At 38.2% G+C, this 17,656-nt stretch overlaps 1 protein-coding gene across 11 annotated transcripts in view; it reads left to right on the top strand.

The window, feature by feature from the left end:
* CFAP43 (cilia and flagella associated protein 43) overlaps positions 1-17,656 on the top strand; it is a 137,882-nt gene that overhangs the window by 106,365 nt on the left and 13,861 nt on the right. For 10 of the 11 annotated variants that reach the window (XM_074382844.1, XM_074382843.1, XM_074382845.1 and 7 more), the window contains 7 exons: positions 194-283; positions 583-663; positions 1,462-1,587; positions 10,593-10,712; positions 13,982-14,089; positions 15,614-15,700; positions 16,382-16,470. In XM_074382844.1, coding sequence (XP_074238945.1) covers positions 194-283; positions 583-663; positions 1,462-1,587; positions 10,593-10,712; positions 13,982-14,089; positions 15,614-15,700; positions 16,382-16,470 — 701 coding nt within the window. The remainder of the gene's footprint in view (positions 1-193; positions 284-582; positions 664-1,461; positions 1,588-10,592; positions 10,713-13,981; positions 14,090-15,613; positions 15,701-16,381; positions 16,471-17,656) is intronic. The other variant, XM_074382838.1, reaches the window with a different exon arrangement.

The following is a 17,656-nucleotide window of genomic DNA, read 5'->3' as shown; positions in this document are numbered from 1 at the left end:
ATACAGAAGTAAAGATCTGTTTTTCCAGCCTTCTCATTTTAGACCTCATCTTCATTCCAAAATAGAAAATTGGGTGCAAAGTCTGCAGAACCCCTTTGATCCCCTTAGTATTTTCTAGCCTCCAGTAGGTGGAAGGAAAGTTGAGTTTGAATTTTGTAAGAATAATAGCAGGAAATTACATTTTCTCTTTCAGATTACAGCCAACAAACATGTTAAGCCGTGGCACAAAGCCAAAACAGAATTGATCACGAATCATGAAACGGAGCACTGGCTTCTGATACAGGCATGCAGTTTCACTTACACAGGACCTAAGACCCTCTTTGCTTTAGGGATACTGTTTTCTAGTTTGGTTTAATAGTCTTCTACCTGTATGCTATCATGGAAACCCATCAACCTATTTATCATGGTCAGAGATCACTTGAATCTTAATTGACCTCCTTCCCTTCTCTGCTCCAGGCACTGTCTACCTTCCCCAATCCCAAATGCAGTCATTCTAATGTTGGGGGGAAAGCTGCCTCTGGAGCCACCCAGAGTGTCAGGTCTCTGTCTCAGCATTCCTCTTTGATTCTGGCTCCTTCCCAGGGCACCACCACAAGACTCCGAGCTCTGATGGACATGATGGGAGGAGTTCTGGAAGTCAAGAAGGAAGACATTTTGAGAATGGTAATATTTCTGTTCATCCTTGTGGATGGTGGAATGGGGTGGAAAGAGCTACTTAAATTTTACCATTTTTGTCCTAGATAAATATGGGTTTTAGAAGTTCTACAGCAACAAATATTCTACAACTTCCAAAGTACCTCATAAACATACCACAGTAGGGCCTGGCATGGTGGCTTATGCCTGTAATCCCAGCACTTGAGGAAGCTACGTGAGGAGGCCAGAAGTTCAAGGCAGGAGGCCAGGAGTTCAAGGCTACAGTGAGCTATGATCATACCACTGCACTCCAGCCTGGGAGACAGAACAAGACCCTATCTCAGAAAACCAAAATTGTACCACACTAGGCAGATAATAAATTTCAAACTGCAGGTTCACCTTCCAATCTGACAAGACACAAACAAATCAACAAAAATAAGTAACTATAGTGGTTTTGGTCTCTACTGAAGGCAGGAATACTGTTTCATCAGTAATACTTCAGATACACCAGGAAGCATTTTTTTTGATAACTGACATAGGTGTTCCTGGATCTCAGGGGTAGTTATAGCTATAAAAATACCAAAACACTCCTCTGAGTACATCACCTAAGAGTCTAGGTATATCCCACCCTGCTCACCTACACCTAAGTCACAGAAGAATTGTTGTAACATTTTAAAATATCTTTTCCCCAAGGTGTCAGGTCATTGTCCTTGTCAATGTGAGGGACTGTATCCTTTTAAAGGGCTTTTTAAAAAAAAACTCTGAGCTTTTACTCTCCTACTACATTTACATTTGAGCTGAAATATGTGCTTTTCTTCATGTCTTCAGGTGATTCCTCAACCTGCTTTCATGGCAAAACCTGATGCTGTGTGGACTGAAGAAGAAAGAAAACAATTCAAAGATTATGAGAAAAAAGTAAAGGAGTTAAATGAAGAAAGAGATAAGTATAGAAAGGTCAGAAGAGCAAAGAATTACTATAACCTACCATATTCAGAGTGCTGTTTAAATATCTTTTCAAATGTTTTCTATTTTCTCAATATCTTTAATAGCTTAAGGATAGTGTTTTAGCTTAAGTTCTCAAGAATATTTAGAGAAGTAGGTGGAGATATATTTAAGGAGTTAAAACAATTTTAAAGCAAAGAAACATATAGCAATAGAGGTTTTTTTTTAAAGCTTTTATTGATTTCAACATTTCCCATGTCATTACAGTTCATTTCTTCATTCATTCTACAGGTGTTCAATGAACACATATTACATGTTCAAGTCACTACAAGGTATTGCTCTGTGTTGTGTACATTTATTTCAATTCAGTAATACTCTTGCTTGATTTGTTCACCATTTCAAGAAAAGGGTTTGAAGAACGAATGGCACAATCAATGCAGTATCTTATTTGCAACTCTAATTCAAAGTTTTCATAGTGCAGTTCTTCTACTTTTATCCCCGTCCATCAGAAGGAAACACTGTCACATTAAAATTACTTACAATTACAGTAGAGATATAAAAGATGATCGTGCCGGGCACGGTGGCTCAAGCCTGTAATCCCAGCACTTTGGGAGGCCGAGGCGGGTGGATCACAAGGTCGAGAGATCGAGACCAACCTGGTCAACATGGTGAAACCCCGTCTCTACTAAAAATACAAAAAATTAGCTGGGCATGGTGGCGCATGCCTATAATCCCAGCTACTCAGGAGGCTGAGGCAGGAGAATTTCCTGAACCCAGGAGGCGGAGGTTGCGGTGAGCCGAGATCGTGCCATTGCACTCCAGCCTGGGTAACAAGAGCAAAACTCTGTCTCAAAAAAAAAAAAAAAAAAGATGACCGTGTGCAGCCAAGTAGATAATATTTACTCTTCTGTGAAGGAAGTAAAGTCATACCATCATTCAAGGTAGGACAGCTTGCCAGCTTGCTGGTGGCTGTATCTCAGGAAGAGCTTCTTTGAGTCTGTTGTGAACCTGTCCACATTTTTACTCACTGCATCCCTCTAGGGTCCCTTGTATTTAACCCTAAAATGGTACTTACCTAAAGCCAAAATCAGTAATACTGAAAGAAGTAAAGATTTTAAAGAGTTAGGGAGTATAGCTACCTAAGGAATAAAGGCTATCAACTACATTTACTCCACAGCCTGCACCCTCACTTCCTGCACGTTCTTCATACTCACTGCTGAAACCCCAGCCTTGATTAAATGGTACTGTGCCTTCTCTGCACCTGCACCCATGAAGTGGCTAAAGAAAAGCTATTGACTGGGTTTACTCTAAATCAGTGCCTTTATCTCAGTTGGGTCCTTAGAGCTGCTCCACAGTGCTACTCCATTTTTCCCCCAGCGAAGCACTCTCACACTTGAATGTGAGTCCGTGTCACCTGGGGGATTTGTTAAAAATGCAGATTCAAATTTCATTGTTGTTCTGGGAAAATGGAAGGATGCTGAGATTTTGCATTCCAAACAAGCTATTGCTGGCCAGTGGGACCCTGCTTTAAGTAGCAGGATCCTAGAATACCATTTTACGCCCATTGCTCATCTCCCAAACTTTCAGCACCTGATGCCCTCAACTAATTCTCACCTTATTTTCTATTTCACTAAGAGAAGAGAAACAACTAAAAGTGATTTCCCTTACTCCTCTACTGCCACATCCACCCCCGACCTGCACTGAATCCATGGCAGGTGCCTTTCTGCTTCTTATGGATGAAATGGCCTTGCATCCACCTAAACCTGGTCCTCCCCTGGTGCACTAGCCACCATCCCATCTCACCTACTCAGTGTCATTACTCATCAATTTACCCTCTTCTTTCCTGCATCGTCAATTTTTCCCTCCCTGTGGATTTCTCCCATTGGCATAGACACATGCTATAATTGTATACGTCTCTCATCTTATTAAAAAAAAATACTGGAAGGAAATGCTAGAGTTCTTTCCACTGTTCTTGTGACATTTGGGTCATTGTGAATTTATTTCAAAATAAAGAGTAAAAGGAAAAAACCCCAACTCCTTTGACTTCTCTTTCCCCTGGATCTACTCAATGTCTCTGGTCTCCCTTACAGGAAAACTCAAAAAAATCTGTGTTAATTGTTTTCAATTTCTCTCTCTCTCAAAAAAATCTTGTACCGTGGAAAATGTCAAAGATGTATAAAAGTAGAGAGCGCAGTATAATGACCCCCTTGTCCAGATAATTCTGCAATTATCTACTCGTGGCCAGTTTTATGTCCTTTTATACCTCCACTTACTTTCCTAACATTGGATTATTTTTCACCAATTTTTATTTTAGAATGATTCAAATGTATAGAAATGTTGCATAAATAGTACCATCTATATACCACATATTTATACCATTAGCATATATATTGTATATGTTATATACATACCTGTGCACATCAGTTTTTTATATTGCCATATTTGTTCTCTTTTTCTCCTGAATAGACAAATCACAAATATCATGATACTCCTAAATAATACAACATAAACCTTCTAAGAACAAAAATATTCTTCTACATAACCACACTAAAATTATCATACAAAAGAAATTTAATATTAATATGATTATCTAATTAAGTCCATATTCAGATTACCCTGTTAACCAAGTAATGTCCTTCATAGCTTTTTTGTTGCTGTTTATCCAAAAATCTAATCAATTGCACTTAGTTTTTAATGTTCTTTTAGTCTCCTTTAATGCAGAACAGTTCCACAGCTTTGTGTTGGTGTTCCATGACATTGACATTTTTTAAAAATTGAGGCCAATTTTTTTGTGGAATGTCTCCCAAGTTGAATTTGATTGTTTTCTCATGATGAGATTTAGATGCAAATTTTTGACAGTCATACTAAGTAGATGATGCTGTGTCTTCAGTGCATCGTATCTGGAGGCTCTTGATTTCAGTCAGTCCCGCTATTGGTAACATTAAGTATGATCACAGGTAAAGAGGGTTTCTCCAAATTTGTTTGTTAGAAGTTCTCTTTCTCATTTGTGTGTAATTACTAATCTGTAGGGTGACATTTTGAGTCTGACTCTGTTCATTCTGTCTTTTGGCATCCATTGATGATCCTTGCCTGAATCAATTATTACTATAGTGATTGCAAAATGGTGCCTTTCTAGTTTTTATCATTTATTCTATATTTATTAGTTTGTATTCTTCTGAAAAGAGGAGCTTTCCTCTGCCCTACCAGAGGCATACTCTTAACTTAATGTGTTTTATTCCATGTCATTATTATTTCTGTTGTTCTAATTGTTTGGAGCTTCTTCAAGTTATTATCTGTGTCCTTTTCACCTGTCCCTATCAGTTTTTTTAGCACTTTCTCCATTCCTAACACAACAAGATGTTCTAGGCACCTAGAATCAGCGAAATTTTTTTAAAAGAATCCTGGATTCCTTTTACTGGGAGTTGGTATTTAGAGACCAAGATCTGGACACGAAATGTGCTCTTTGCTGTAGGGGTTCGGAGTCAATTCTCTCTCTCCCTCTCTTTCTCTTTCTTACATACACACACACACACACACACACACACACACACACACACACACACACCCAGTCAGCTCCAATTCCAACCCAATTCCAGTTCAACATTTTCTTTCCTTCATTTAACATTTAGACTCCTTTTTCAGTGAAAACTCTAGTTCCCAAAATATATATATACTTACTGATTTGCTCAGTCTTACAATGTATATAAAATACCTCTGTCAAAAATGCTGCCCCACCTACCCTCTGTGTTTTTTCACCACACTATCTCTGCCTCTTCCCAGAGATTCCAGCTGGCTAAAGGCTGAGCCCTTTGATAACAACATTTTAGGGAACATGAGCACAACGCATAATGTTCTTAAAAGCAGTTTGTGATGTGCACATCTTGTAATTACCTTTTTTGTTGTTTTATAGCAACCGTTTGTAAAACATTCCAAATACTTCTACATCTCTGCAATCTAATCCCTTTGTCACTTTTGGAAGGTGACTTTTCAGCTTAATGCGCATTGCCCTCTCCATAGAGGAAGGAAAAGTGTATGGGCCTGCCTTACTGAGAACTAAACGGAGCCCAGGGAAAGACTCCCCTGTGGGAAACCACGTTGTTCTCTACAAAGTATCAGCCAAAACAGAAAGGTGATTCCAGGAGGTGTTAACCAAACAAGAACAACAACAAAAATGTGCAGTTCAGGTTTCCAGCTTTAAGGTATCTTTGGACAATGCTATTTTTACTTGTTTTATTTTTTTCATTAGAAGTGACCAAAATTAAGATGACCTCTGAGGCCAAATTTTTGTCCCGTTCCTCTCCCCTTCCCAACTGCTCACAGAATGGACCATGTGCTCCTTATGTTGAGGGGACCACTTACTGGCTCTCCTGCCTCCTTGAAATAAAGAAATAAGATTATGTTTTTACCACCAATTTAGCCATATAAACACCATCTCCTTGCCCTTTTCTGGGTTTGGAGCCGCTGTCACTGAGTGCCATCTCATTGTCCTTTGTTTCAGGGTGCTGGAGAAATTTTGAACAGGTTATGTACAAAACCTTTTACATTTTATATGATTTTAGAGCTTTGCTTCTTTGGGTTTGTGGCATCCAGCCATCCTGCCTGGCTGTGAGAACTCTCTCAAGTCTGTGGGCTGGCAGTTTGCTGATCGTTTAAAGATTCTTTCCCTCCCCACTCCCTGCTTTTTGGTAAGGTTTTCGTGTAAGGTCTGCTAGGTTTACGTCCTGAAGCTTACTGGCTTACAATGTACTCTCCTTTGATGTAGTCTGTTCGGGGCTGACTGGGAGAAAGAAACCAATAGTGCAACCGTTTTGATACTGAATATTGACAGATATCTTTTTGGAAATAAAGAACCAGTCCCTCCAAAGAAACAAACAAATACTGTGGCAATTTTCAGATTTCCTTGTACTTTTCTTGTTCTTAGAATATAGCCCACTAAGAGGACACCAATATATTACGTTGAGAATTACTTTGACTAATTATTTTTTCCACTTTCTGGGTGGATAGCATTCATTACCAGTTTGATATACAGTTGACTTCTTTAAGCAACGGTGTTCTTATTTGAAGGAGAAGAGGCTGGTGTGTCTCTGATTTTAATATTTTTTCTTTTGATTCTGCATGACCCCTAATTTCCACCTCTTCCTTCTTTCCCTTTTCTCCCAAGTCTCCACAGGACACCTCCCTCTTTCAAGTTGCCGTTTTCTCCCCTGCACCTCTGCCCTTTTAAGTCCCTTCTTTTTAATTTCAAAATTAAATTGTTTAAATTTTGTGTAGCTTTTCTGACACCTCTACAGCTACCACCCTAATGCAAACTACTGTCAGCTTTCCCACGATGTATTGCCTTAGTTCCTCTGCCCCCTGCTCCTTGCCCCCTTCGCCAATCCCTGTATCCCATCTCATTTCATCTCCTGTCATACTTTCTCCCTCAAAAACTGTTCCAGTTCCACTGATTTCCTTATTGTTCCTCAGATACCCAGCAAACTCTTGACTCAAACACCCATAGCTCACATTCTCACTGCAGTTCCTTGGGACACTGTATCCTTGGCCTGGAGCTCTCTTCCCCCATTTAGCTACATGATTCTCATTCTCATCACTTTGGGATCTCTACCCAGTTGTCACCTCTTCCCTGTTATGGTGGAGATCCCTGCTTCTCCTCAATCCTGCCTTGTGTCCCCTTTTCCCTGCTTTGTGGTTCTCCATAATACTTATCACCACCTGGCTGTCTTCATTTTTACCTGTTCACTTATTGTCAGTCCTCTTTACTAAAATACAGTATGAGGGAGGAGGACTGGTTTTGGTTCAATATTATATTCTTAGTTTTTAGAACTATACTCGATCAGTAATAAGCACTTAAGGAAGATTTCTTGAATGAATAAATGAATTTATTGATACCTGTTGTGTGCCAAGCACTCTTCTTTCTGAATACTGGGGATTCATAGATTAAAGGATACAGCCTTTGCCTTCACCAACCTGGTCAGCTAAAACAATACCTTCTTAAATGGCAGGCCATGTCTTTTGTCCTTGTTGTTTCAGAACTGGGAGAAATTCTAGGTGTGATGGATTTCTGCATGGTTCATACAAACCTCCTACTTGGTTTTTCACTTTGCATGTCCCCCACTTCTCATTTCTCAGTATCTGATACAGACATTTTTAGGCAAAATTAGATTTTTCTAGGAACGTTTAAAGAAAAATGACATTCATGTATTTAACAAATATATTCCTTGAGTGCCCACTATGTGCTTGGCACAATGGCAGGTCCTGAGGGATGTGCATGAACAAGACAGACCTGGCCTCTCCTCCCCGACCCCCTTCACTATGACCATTATGTGGAGTGGAGATGGTTATATAGTAACTGTGCATTCGCAAGATAATTATTTAACAGGAATGTGGTAAATTAGAACGGTAAGTTCAGGGTGCCATCTATGAAAGTGAACACAGAGGCACTGACTTGGATCAGCCACTGGTATCCACCAGGTCCACTTTGCAGGCTGCTATGCCCATCCCTCTCTGCTATGAGTGCTCCTGATAGAGGCTTACACCTGAGATCTTCTCTGGAATGTTGCCCTTGGATGATCGAGGGAGCCTCCTTGTCCAGAGATATCCCCAGGTTTACACCACTACTCCCACCCAGGGCAGCCAATGATGGGCTGATAGAGCCCGAGGGGAAGGGAGCACAAAAGCTCAGCCTTCTCACCCCAAGGTGAGACAACTCAGCAGGATCCCTCTCATTCTCCCAACGCTGGGAATCAGTCCAAGGCTGAGCCACCTGAGATGGCATCATTGCTCAGCTCTTGCCCCTTGCCTGCCCTGCATCCCTCATCCCCTTGCAGGTGTCTCCTAAAGAGTGCTCCCTCCAGAAATCATGTGTAGTGGAATCTTGTTTCAAGCCTTGCTTCTAAGTCTTAAGACAGGGTCCAAGGAAGTCTTTCTTGAGAACATGGCATTTATGCTTGCATTGGAAAAGTGAGAAAGACTGAAGAGGTTGAAGAGTAGGAAATGAAGCATAGACAGACAGAAGAGCATGTGAGAAGGACCTGTAATGAGAAGAATTTGGGGTATTTGAAGAAGAAATGGCAAAGGGCCATTTTACATTATGAAAAGATTCTTTCAGGACCAGAGACCCTCAAAAGACCCAGAATCTCAGTGTTTTTAAAAAAGGGTACATCTAAGAGACGTAGACAATCTGGCCTCAGCAAGCTCAGTCTGTGGCCATTTGCCATATGCTAATGTTTTCATGATCTAGCAACAGGTGAACCTGATAAAGGTTCACATAGTGAACATAGTCCGTGGGACTTTTCCATGGCTATGAGATAGTGATATAAATTATTAGAAGCAAATGACCCTGAGATGTGTTTTTTCATATTTGTTTGTTTTATTTTCATATCTCCTCACTGTTAGCTTTATTTGAATGGTCTTTCTCCTGGCGTCATATGTCTCTATTATTTTTGCTAAACCTCTTTCTTCATGATCCTCCCAGAATCAGTCTCTTTTCTTATTAATCTGGCATAGACAGAACTTGCCTTTTTAAACTCTTTAAACTGTTGTATATTTAAACTATTTACTACCATCATAGTAATTATTAATTTGAATAAGAATTATCAATGGATGCTAAAGCTGGTAAATAAAAGTGTGATGAGAAACAAGATATTTACCTAGTCTCAAGTTATCTTTCCACAAATTCATAAAGCACAGATGGAAAAAATGAACTTTACAATAGAGAAAGTGGCAGACAGTATTTTACCAAGTGACCCAAGTTAACAGCACTGATGATAAAGCAAACCAACGTCATGTATCTCCTGATGGGGTAGACAGAAAAGGACATAACATGACTTAAGTAGTGTTCCTGCTAAAAATGTATAACCTGGCTGTACAATTGAGAAAACATCAGATAAACCTAAACTGAATGACATTCTGCAAAATAAGTGGCCTGTCTTCAAGTGTCTGCAAATTATTCTCAAATGGTTTAGAAAAGTGTAAGAAGAAAAGTAGATATGTGGGGCAATAGAGAGATAACATGATAAAGCAAATAGGGTAGACTGTCTACAACTGGTGACTTTGAAAAAGGTATATAGGAATTCTTTGTACTATTCTTACAACTTTTCTGTAAGTTTGAAGTTACATCAAAATAAAAAGTTACAAACATTTAAAGGTAAAAATGATTTATAACAATATACCTCGTATTTTTACACATTTTTTACTTTCTATATTTTTAGTTTTTATGGGTACAAAGTAAGTGTATATATTTTTGTGGGCTACATTAGATGTTTTAATACAGGCATACAATATGAAATAATCACAACATGGAGAATGGGATATCCATCTGCACAAGCATTTATCCTTTGGGTGACAAACAATCCAGTTACACTCCTTTAGGTATTTTTTTAATGTACAGTAAGTGATTGTTGACTATAGTCACCCTGTTGTGAAATCAAAATTATACCTCATTTTAATGTTGTTCTCTTTAAAAATATAAATTTATAGCTTTTCACTTATGTGCTGGTGTAATTTCTTAGAAAGAACAAGGGAACTTTTTCCTTTTGGAGAGACAAAACATACAGAAAACAAGAGAGTACAAATATATAAATACATGTAAATGTACATTCCCTTATTTCTTTAAAATAGAAATAATTCCATGAAAATGACCAGTGCTTGAAAAAAATAAAATTTTTTTAGGGCTAAATCATGTATCTGGAAATTGCTGTCCTATATAAAGAGTGAGGATTTTCTGGAAAGATTTGCTGCAATTTGCTTTCTTAGGCCTACTTCTGCCTGTATCATTAGCCATGATCAGCAATTTTAATCTTTTTTTCCCAAAGTAATCTTTTCTAAGCAAAAATCTCAACACACAGTATATTAAACAAATCTAAGTAGAGCATCTCTAATTGAAGAGGGTACAGGGCCTAGAACACCTTGCGAGAGCTGCCCTCCACCTGCCCCTCCCTTTTGGTGAAATACAAGCACCACTTCCTAGGAGTCTTTAATATTCCTAAATGTTAACTTTACTATTGACTTCCTTTTAGTCATTAGAAGCAGAATTGAAGAAACTTCAAAACTCTATTCAAGAAAGCACACAGGCCTTTGATGAACATTTGAAAAGACTTTTTGAAAGGAGAGTGAAGGCAGAGATGGTTACCAACCAGGTAAATAAAAGCTTTACTCGTGTGACTTTTAAGGAGCTTGCAGGGCCATTCCATAGTTCTTAGGATAAAGATTAGCATCCTTACCGGGTGCTGAGATCTTGTGTGTTCTGGGCTCTGGGTCCCCCTCCAGTTTCTACTTGTGCACCTTCCCCTTTACCTGCCACACTTCCTCTTTCAGCATCTTGAACACACCCAATACCCTACCTCCTCATGCCTCTGCCAACTCTGCCAGTAATACTCTTTACCAACTTCTTCACTTCCTGAACTATATTCATTCTTCAGATCCCAGCTCAAAAATCTGTTCCTGGCCGGGCACGGTGGCTCAAGCCTGTAATCCCAGCACTTTGGGAGGCCGAGGTGGGTGGATCACGAGGTCGAGAGATCGAGACCATCCTGGTCAACATGGTGAAACCCCGTCTCTACTAAAAATACAAAACATTAGCTGGGCATGGTGGCGTGTGCCTGTAATCTGAGCTACTCAGGAGGCTGAGGCAGGAGAATTTCCTGAACCCAGGAGGCAGAGGTTGCGGTGAGCCGAGATCGCGCCATTGCACTCCAGCCTGGGTAACAAGAGCGAAACTCCGCCTCAAAAAAAAAAAAAAATCTGTTCCTTAGGACGAGGTTAATGCCTTCCTATTGCATACTCTTATTTTTTTCCCTCTCTACCATTTATTGCCACTGAATTGTAATTTATGTGAGATTATTTTTAATGCTTTCAAGACTATGTATTCCATAAGTGTAGGGACTAAGTCTGTCTTGTTCATCCCTGTATCTCCAGCAAATAGCAAAGGACTCGGTTCATAGTATATGTTGAAGGAAAAGTAATCCTCATGTCCCAAAAGATCAGGTGGAAAAAAAATCTGTCTTAATTGAGATAATTATCTCCAGCTGTAGGAATAATGTAATCACTGGCCTGGAAGGGAGTGGGTATATGGATATACTGGGAGTGAGGGGGAAGATTGGAAATGAATACTCCAGCCTAACAGTAGCATTAGTCATAGCCAAAAGGTGAAAACAATCTAAATATTTAACAGCTGAGAGTGGATGAGTAAAATTTGGTGTATCTACACTTGATCTTAGCCAAAAGGCCGAGAAGCGATTAAATTTGGTGTATCTATACAAGGGAGTATTATCCCACAATAGAAAGGAATGTGCTAATATATGGTACAACATGGATGAACCTTGAAAACTTGCTAAGTCAAAGAAACCAGACAACAAAGGCCACATATTATATAATTCTATTTATGTGGAATCACATAGTTTCTAGAATAGGCAACTTACAAAGACAGAAATTAGAAAGTTGTTGCTTTTGTGGGGAGGAGGAGGCCTCTGGGAGGTAACAGAGGGGCAGATGGGAAATGACTGCTAAAAAGGATTTTTGAGGAAGGAAGAAATGTTCTAAAATGGATTGTAGTGATTGTTACACAACTCTGTGAATATACTAGAACATACTGAATTATACAATGTAAATGGTGAATTTTATGGTATGTGAATTATATCTCAACAAAATTGTTATTTTTTAAAGGTGTGCTGAGAACTCCTTGTCATACAAGATAATGAGGAAACTATCAGACTACTCAGTAATATCAAAATAGTTCAGGAGCTAATTTAAAACATTTCTCTTAAATGAGACAACTATTATCTTTTAGTAGTTGCAATTAATTAAACCCATCACATTTGTTTAAATTTATGAATTTGTGATATTTTAAAAAGAGAAGTGCCAATCAGTCACTTTCAGAGGATGACAACAAATTCATTATCTAAAAACTGATAAAGGGAACAATGCATCAAGTATTTATTCTGCCTTTCCTATACAAACTGAAGTATACCACTGGGAAACCAAATAGTAGATGATGAGAAGCATCTCTTTATAAAAGTATGTCAATTAATAAGTGAAAAGGGAAATTAAAAACAGATTTTCACTATTTTGCATCTTTCAATGGATTAATGAACGTGGGCATTGAGTATCTATAGCTGCTGACATCACAGAAAGAAAATCAGATTATATACATCTCCCGATCAAAGAACACAATACCATCTATAGTCTTGTTAAAAGGATCAAACTATCAAACTTAGATTTGATCAGGCCTCTGGACCCAGCTGCCATTTTTCAAGAAATAAAAAAGATGAAGCTTCAATAAACTACACCATGAATATACAGGCATTAAAACCAGACAATCCAACACTACAGACACTGCTGATAATTACAAATAAATTGTGAGGAAAAGAAAGAAATGAAAGGAAACATGAAGATTATAAGAGATTTATTTATTTTTAACCTTTAAGTTCAGAGGTACATGTGCAGGTTTGTTATATAATTAAACTCATGTTACAGGAGTTTGTTGTACAGATTATTTCATCATCCAGATAGTAAAAAGAGATTTAAAAGACATGAAAAAAAATTATGAATAAGTTATGCTGTATTGCCTAGGTTTCTGTCTTAGTCTGTTTTGTGTTGCTACAAATAATACCTGAGGCTGCATAATTTATAAAGAAAAGAGGTTTATTTGGCTCATAATTTTGATGGCTAGAAGGTACAAGATTGAGCATCTGATGTGAGCCTCAGGCCACTTCCATTTATGGCAGAAGGTGAAGGGGAGCTAGTGTGTGCAGAAATCACATGGCCAGAGAGGAAGCAAGAGAGGCTGCAAGGGTGTGCCAGGCTGTCTTTAACAACCAGCTCTCAGGGGAACTAATAGAGTATAAACTCACTCATCCCTGAGGGCGGACATTGATCTATTCATGAGGGATCCAGCCCAGTGACCGAAACACATCCTATTAGGCCCCACCTACAGCACTGGGGATCACGTTTCAACATGAGATTTGGAAGGGACAAATATCTAAACTACAGCAGTATACACCCCTGGGTAATAAAACTACAAAGAAACACAGTGTATAATAAAAGTTAAGACAGTGGTTAGTACTGGGGTTGAGATTTTGATGAGGACTCCTGGAAGAAGCATCTGCAGTCAAAGTTCTCTGTCTTGCAATGAGTGATGCTAACAAGGGTGTTTGCCTTTGTAATAACCCATTAAATAATATGTTCATATTATGTATTTTTTGTATATGTAATTTACCTAACAATGAAATGATGAAAAAGGTAAAATAACTAAAGTTGTTACAATAAGCTATGTTCCCTTTTTCTTTAAAATATTTCTCTTACCTGTATGTCGTAAACTTGCTTGATTCATGCCAAGTCTATAGAAAATACTGTCTCAGGTAGAAATATTGATCATTTCCACTAAACTTTTTCTTAAATATTTCTACAGGAGGAATTGAAAATAAATAATCTTGCATTTTCTTTACTATTGGATGAAGAATTAAGCTCCAGAGAAAAATTTCTGAACAACTACCTTACAAGGAAGCAGCAGGAGAAAGTAAGTATAGTGTCTGAAATCTGAATACAAACATTTTCTGATAGACATGCTCCTTGTGAGCAAGAGCTCATGTGTCTAGACCCTTCTTTCCTTTTTTTCCACCATTCCCACATAACCATGTGCATCCCTTGGCTCCCTGTCTGGAACTTTGCTCCAGGGCCAGATGAAAGTACCCATTCCAATCTGTGTAAGTTATGGGATTCTGCATCTGCAGTCATTTAGCCAAAAGAACTGTGTAGCTTTCATATGGCGTGGTTTATAAAATGACGCCATACAGCTTCATGGTTGAAAGCACTGGGTGTGGGACCTTGTACAAGGCCTATAACCTTTTAAGCTGTTTACAGGCTCTTCTTTAGGGAATGTTTCTCTTTCTGGACCATTTGACACTCTTAAGATTTACTAAGATGTAAGCAATGGGCTCTCCTATAGAATGAAAAACTGTTGTATTATGAAAAACTCTAAATATGAGCATGGATAGATATGGTTCATTAAAAAGACAATGAATACCAAATGCTTATCACGTAAATATGTTTCAACAGATGTCAGCTTTTATTAGTAGTATTAATAAAGAGCATTTATGAATGTGTGACTTGTAACATAAATAACATATGAACTTAACTTTTTTCTAAGAGCCTGTTAAACAGCATATGCAAAGCAGCTTCTAGATACAACATTACATATAACAACCCTGCAGCATACTAGATTTCTTTCACAGATGAGGATACCATCTCAGAGAGTCTGGGTAACATGCCTAAGTCAGCCACTAGTGTGTAATAGTGCAGCAGCTGGAACTGTGGGAATAACTGAAGACCATCCAAATGCAAATGAGCAAAGGCTGTTTATTCTGAGCTTAGCACAGCAAGGGACTCATCCACTGTCAGTTTTTTGGCAGAGACTCAAAAGCAGGAAAGGAGTGGGAAAGCTTTATAATGCAAAGAAGGCAGGACTTCAGGTGTAACGTGATTGGAAGTTGTTGGCATGAGGAAACTAGAGGCAAACCAATTAGAAGTGGGAAAACCCATGTGATTGGTTTGGTATTTGGCTTTCTCTGGATGGTCCTAGGTTGGAAATGCGGACAAAATTATGGAAGCTGGTGGTTATAATCAAGCCCTGAAAGTTTGAGGTCAATCCTTACAAAGGCTGTGGTTTAGTGTCCCAGCTGGTGATTGTAGAGGTTGTGCGTCAGAGTTATGTTGTATGTGGTCTGGCCCTTGTCTACATGTATATTCAGTCTCTCAGAACCCCAGTCCAAGTGATCCCAAAGCCTATGTACTTCATCCTCCACACTGACCTACTAAGAATGCAGTGTGCTCCATAGACACATGCTCACATACAGAGCTGACTATTTAGAAACAAGTGACTGGGTGTTCTTTATTTTCTTCTATAAATGTTATCTATAATGAATACTTCACAGACATATTTCTCTTGTACTAGGAAATTTCTTGCTCTTTTTAGTATTCCCAATATTTATGTTTTTGCTGGAAAGTCTGCAGTTTCAATCAACTATTCCTGATGCTGTTATAGAGCCAGACTTCAGAAGCTGTCCGGAAATCTAGAGAAGATCTGGATGTGTACAAGGAGCACCATGACAACTTGCTGGCAGAAGACAAAGTGAGAGTCATTGTCTTACTCACTGGACAGTGCAGTAGAGTTGTTGCTGCCTAGATTGGAGGAAGGTTAAAGGGGATATAATATAATTTTCTCACAGATTTTTCTCCCACTTAATTCTCAGTTATGGGTGAACTTCATTCTATGCCATTGTATATTTTTGAAAATCCATGTGTAAAATGAATTTTTACAAGCTTTTCTGGTTTAAGCCTTCTCTTAAACAAAATATACGGCAATCATCTAGGCTTTAAGGCTTTTCAAACTTTAGGTTGCAGACCCCATTACTGGGCCATGAAATCAATTTAGTAGGCTGTGACCAGCAGTTTTATAATGGAAAAAAATAGGATGGAATAGCATAAAGAAGACAGAATGGAATAGAAAACAATAGGGTAACATTCATGTTTTTGGGGTAAATATATTTTAGGAAACTTCTTGGGGAAACTTCTACATGACCTCTAAGATGTCTTATATAATATTTTTAATACACTTAGATGCTTCTTATTCAAAACAAATATTTGAGAAATCTTTGCACAGAGAATGGTTAATATCTAACAACTTTATAAATCAAGGTTTCATGAATTTTTAAAACCAAAATGCTACAAACTGTATTTTGAAGCATATTGTTAACAAATAAAAGGTTTCCAAACCAAGTTGTAATCCTCGAAATCACGCGTTTGTTCTTAGGTTATGGATCGCAGCTTTAAAAAGGAATTTGCTGAAATTCCCAGTCATCAAGTGGACATTCTCTACAAACTTTTTAAACGCCGACCAAGGTTTGTTTCTCCTTCATCATTGTGTTTCTGAGAAAGAAGTTTGTAAATAAAGAAGAGTGTTGGCGGGGCATGGTGGCTCACGCTTGGAATCCAAGCACTTTGGAGGCCAAAGCAGACGGATCACCTGAGGTCAGGAGTTCAAGACCAGCCTGACCAACATGGTGAAACCTTGTCTTAAAAAATAAAAAGAAGGGTGTTACTAGATTTCAGCCTTTTTCTCCCAAAAATGGAATTATTCAATATAATATCTTTTAGGTGGAGATGTTTAAGGATTTTGATCATAATTCAGTATTTTTTGAGAGTATGTCTATATTTTAAGGTAGAGAATAATAATTTGTTTTTGTCATTTAAAAATAGTTAAGGATCTATGTAAGCATGGTGCTATTGTAGGTTCTGCTTTATATATTAAGGAAGTTCCTCTTATGTCATAGATGCCACACAAATTTAAAAACTGTTTTTTCCAAGGTGTGTTTGAACAGACACAGGTTTCTTGATGTATAAATCAGAACTACTTGTAATAGGCTTCCAGGACTAAATAAGTGTGGGGAAAATACTGGGTTAAAAAAAGGAAGTTAAGCAGCTTTTTTTTTTTTTAACTGCAGAATTTGTTATTGGCCTTTGGATCTCCAAGTATAAGAAACAGAGTAAGCAGTGTTTTCCAAACTTATTTTGCTATAAATTGCTTTTCCTTCAGAGTATCTCATGTGCTTGTGCTCAAAGTTTGGAAGATGCCAGTATAAATGGTTGAAAATAACCATTTAAAAAGAGTTCTAAGAAAGTAGCACTCACTGATTTCCACCATTATCAATGCAGATTTTCATAGTTTTCAATCAAATTTAATTTAGAAATCATGGAGTTTGTCACAACATGTAGGCTAATTTGTGTTTGAGATACAAACTCTGACAGGTTACAGGCAACCTAGGGAATTTAACCTAGAATATGCCTCTTGTCTTGGTTTTCCTATTTTTAAAAGAGTAAGCAATAATTAGCCCAATTACATATCTTTTCCTTGTGAAAAAAGAAGTGTGACCTCCTGCAGCAGTGGGAAAAGCACAAGCTTTTTTGTCAAACAGAATTAACTTTAAATTCTAACTCCATCACCTGTCAGACCTATAGCCTTGGACCATGAGCTTCTCTCAGAGGCTGACTTTCCTCTTCTAGAGAATGGGGATGATAATATAGTTTC

Source organism: Saimiri boliviensis, chromosome 12, assembly GCF_048565385.1.
Source record: "Saimiri boliviensis isolate mSaiBol1 chromosome 12, mSaiBol1.pri, whole genome shotgun sequence".
NCBI lineage: Eukaryota > Metazoa > Chordata > Mammalia > Primates > Cebidae > Saimiri > Saimiri boliviensis.
The sequence above is the reverse complement of the archived record's forward strand: the minus strand, read 5'-3'. Positions and strand labels throughout refer to the sequence as shown.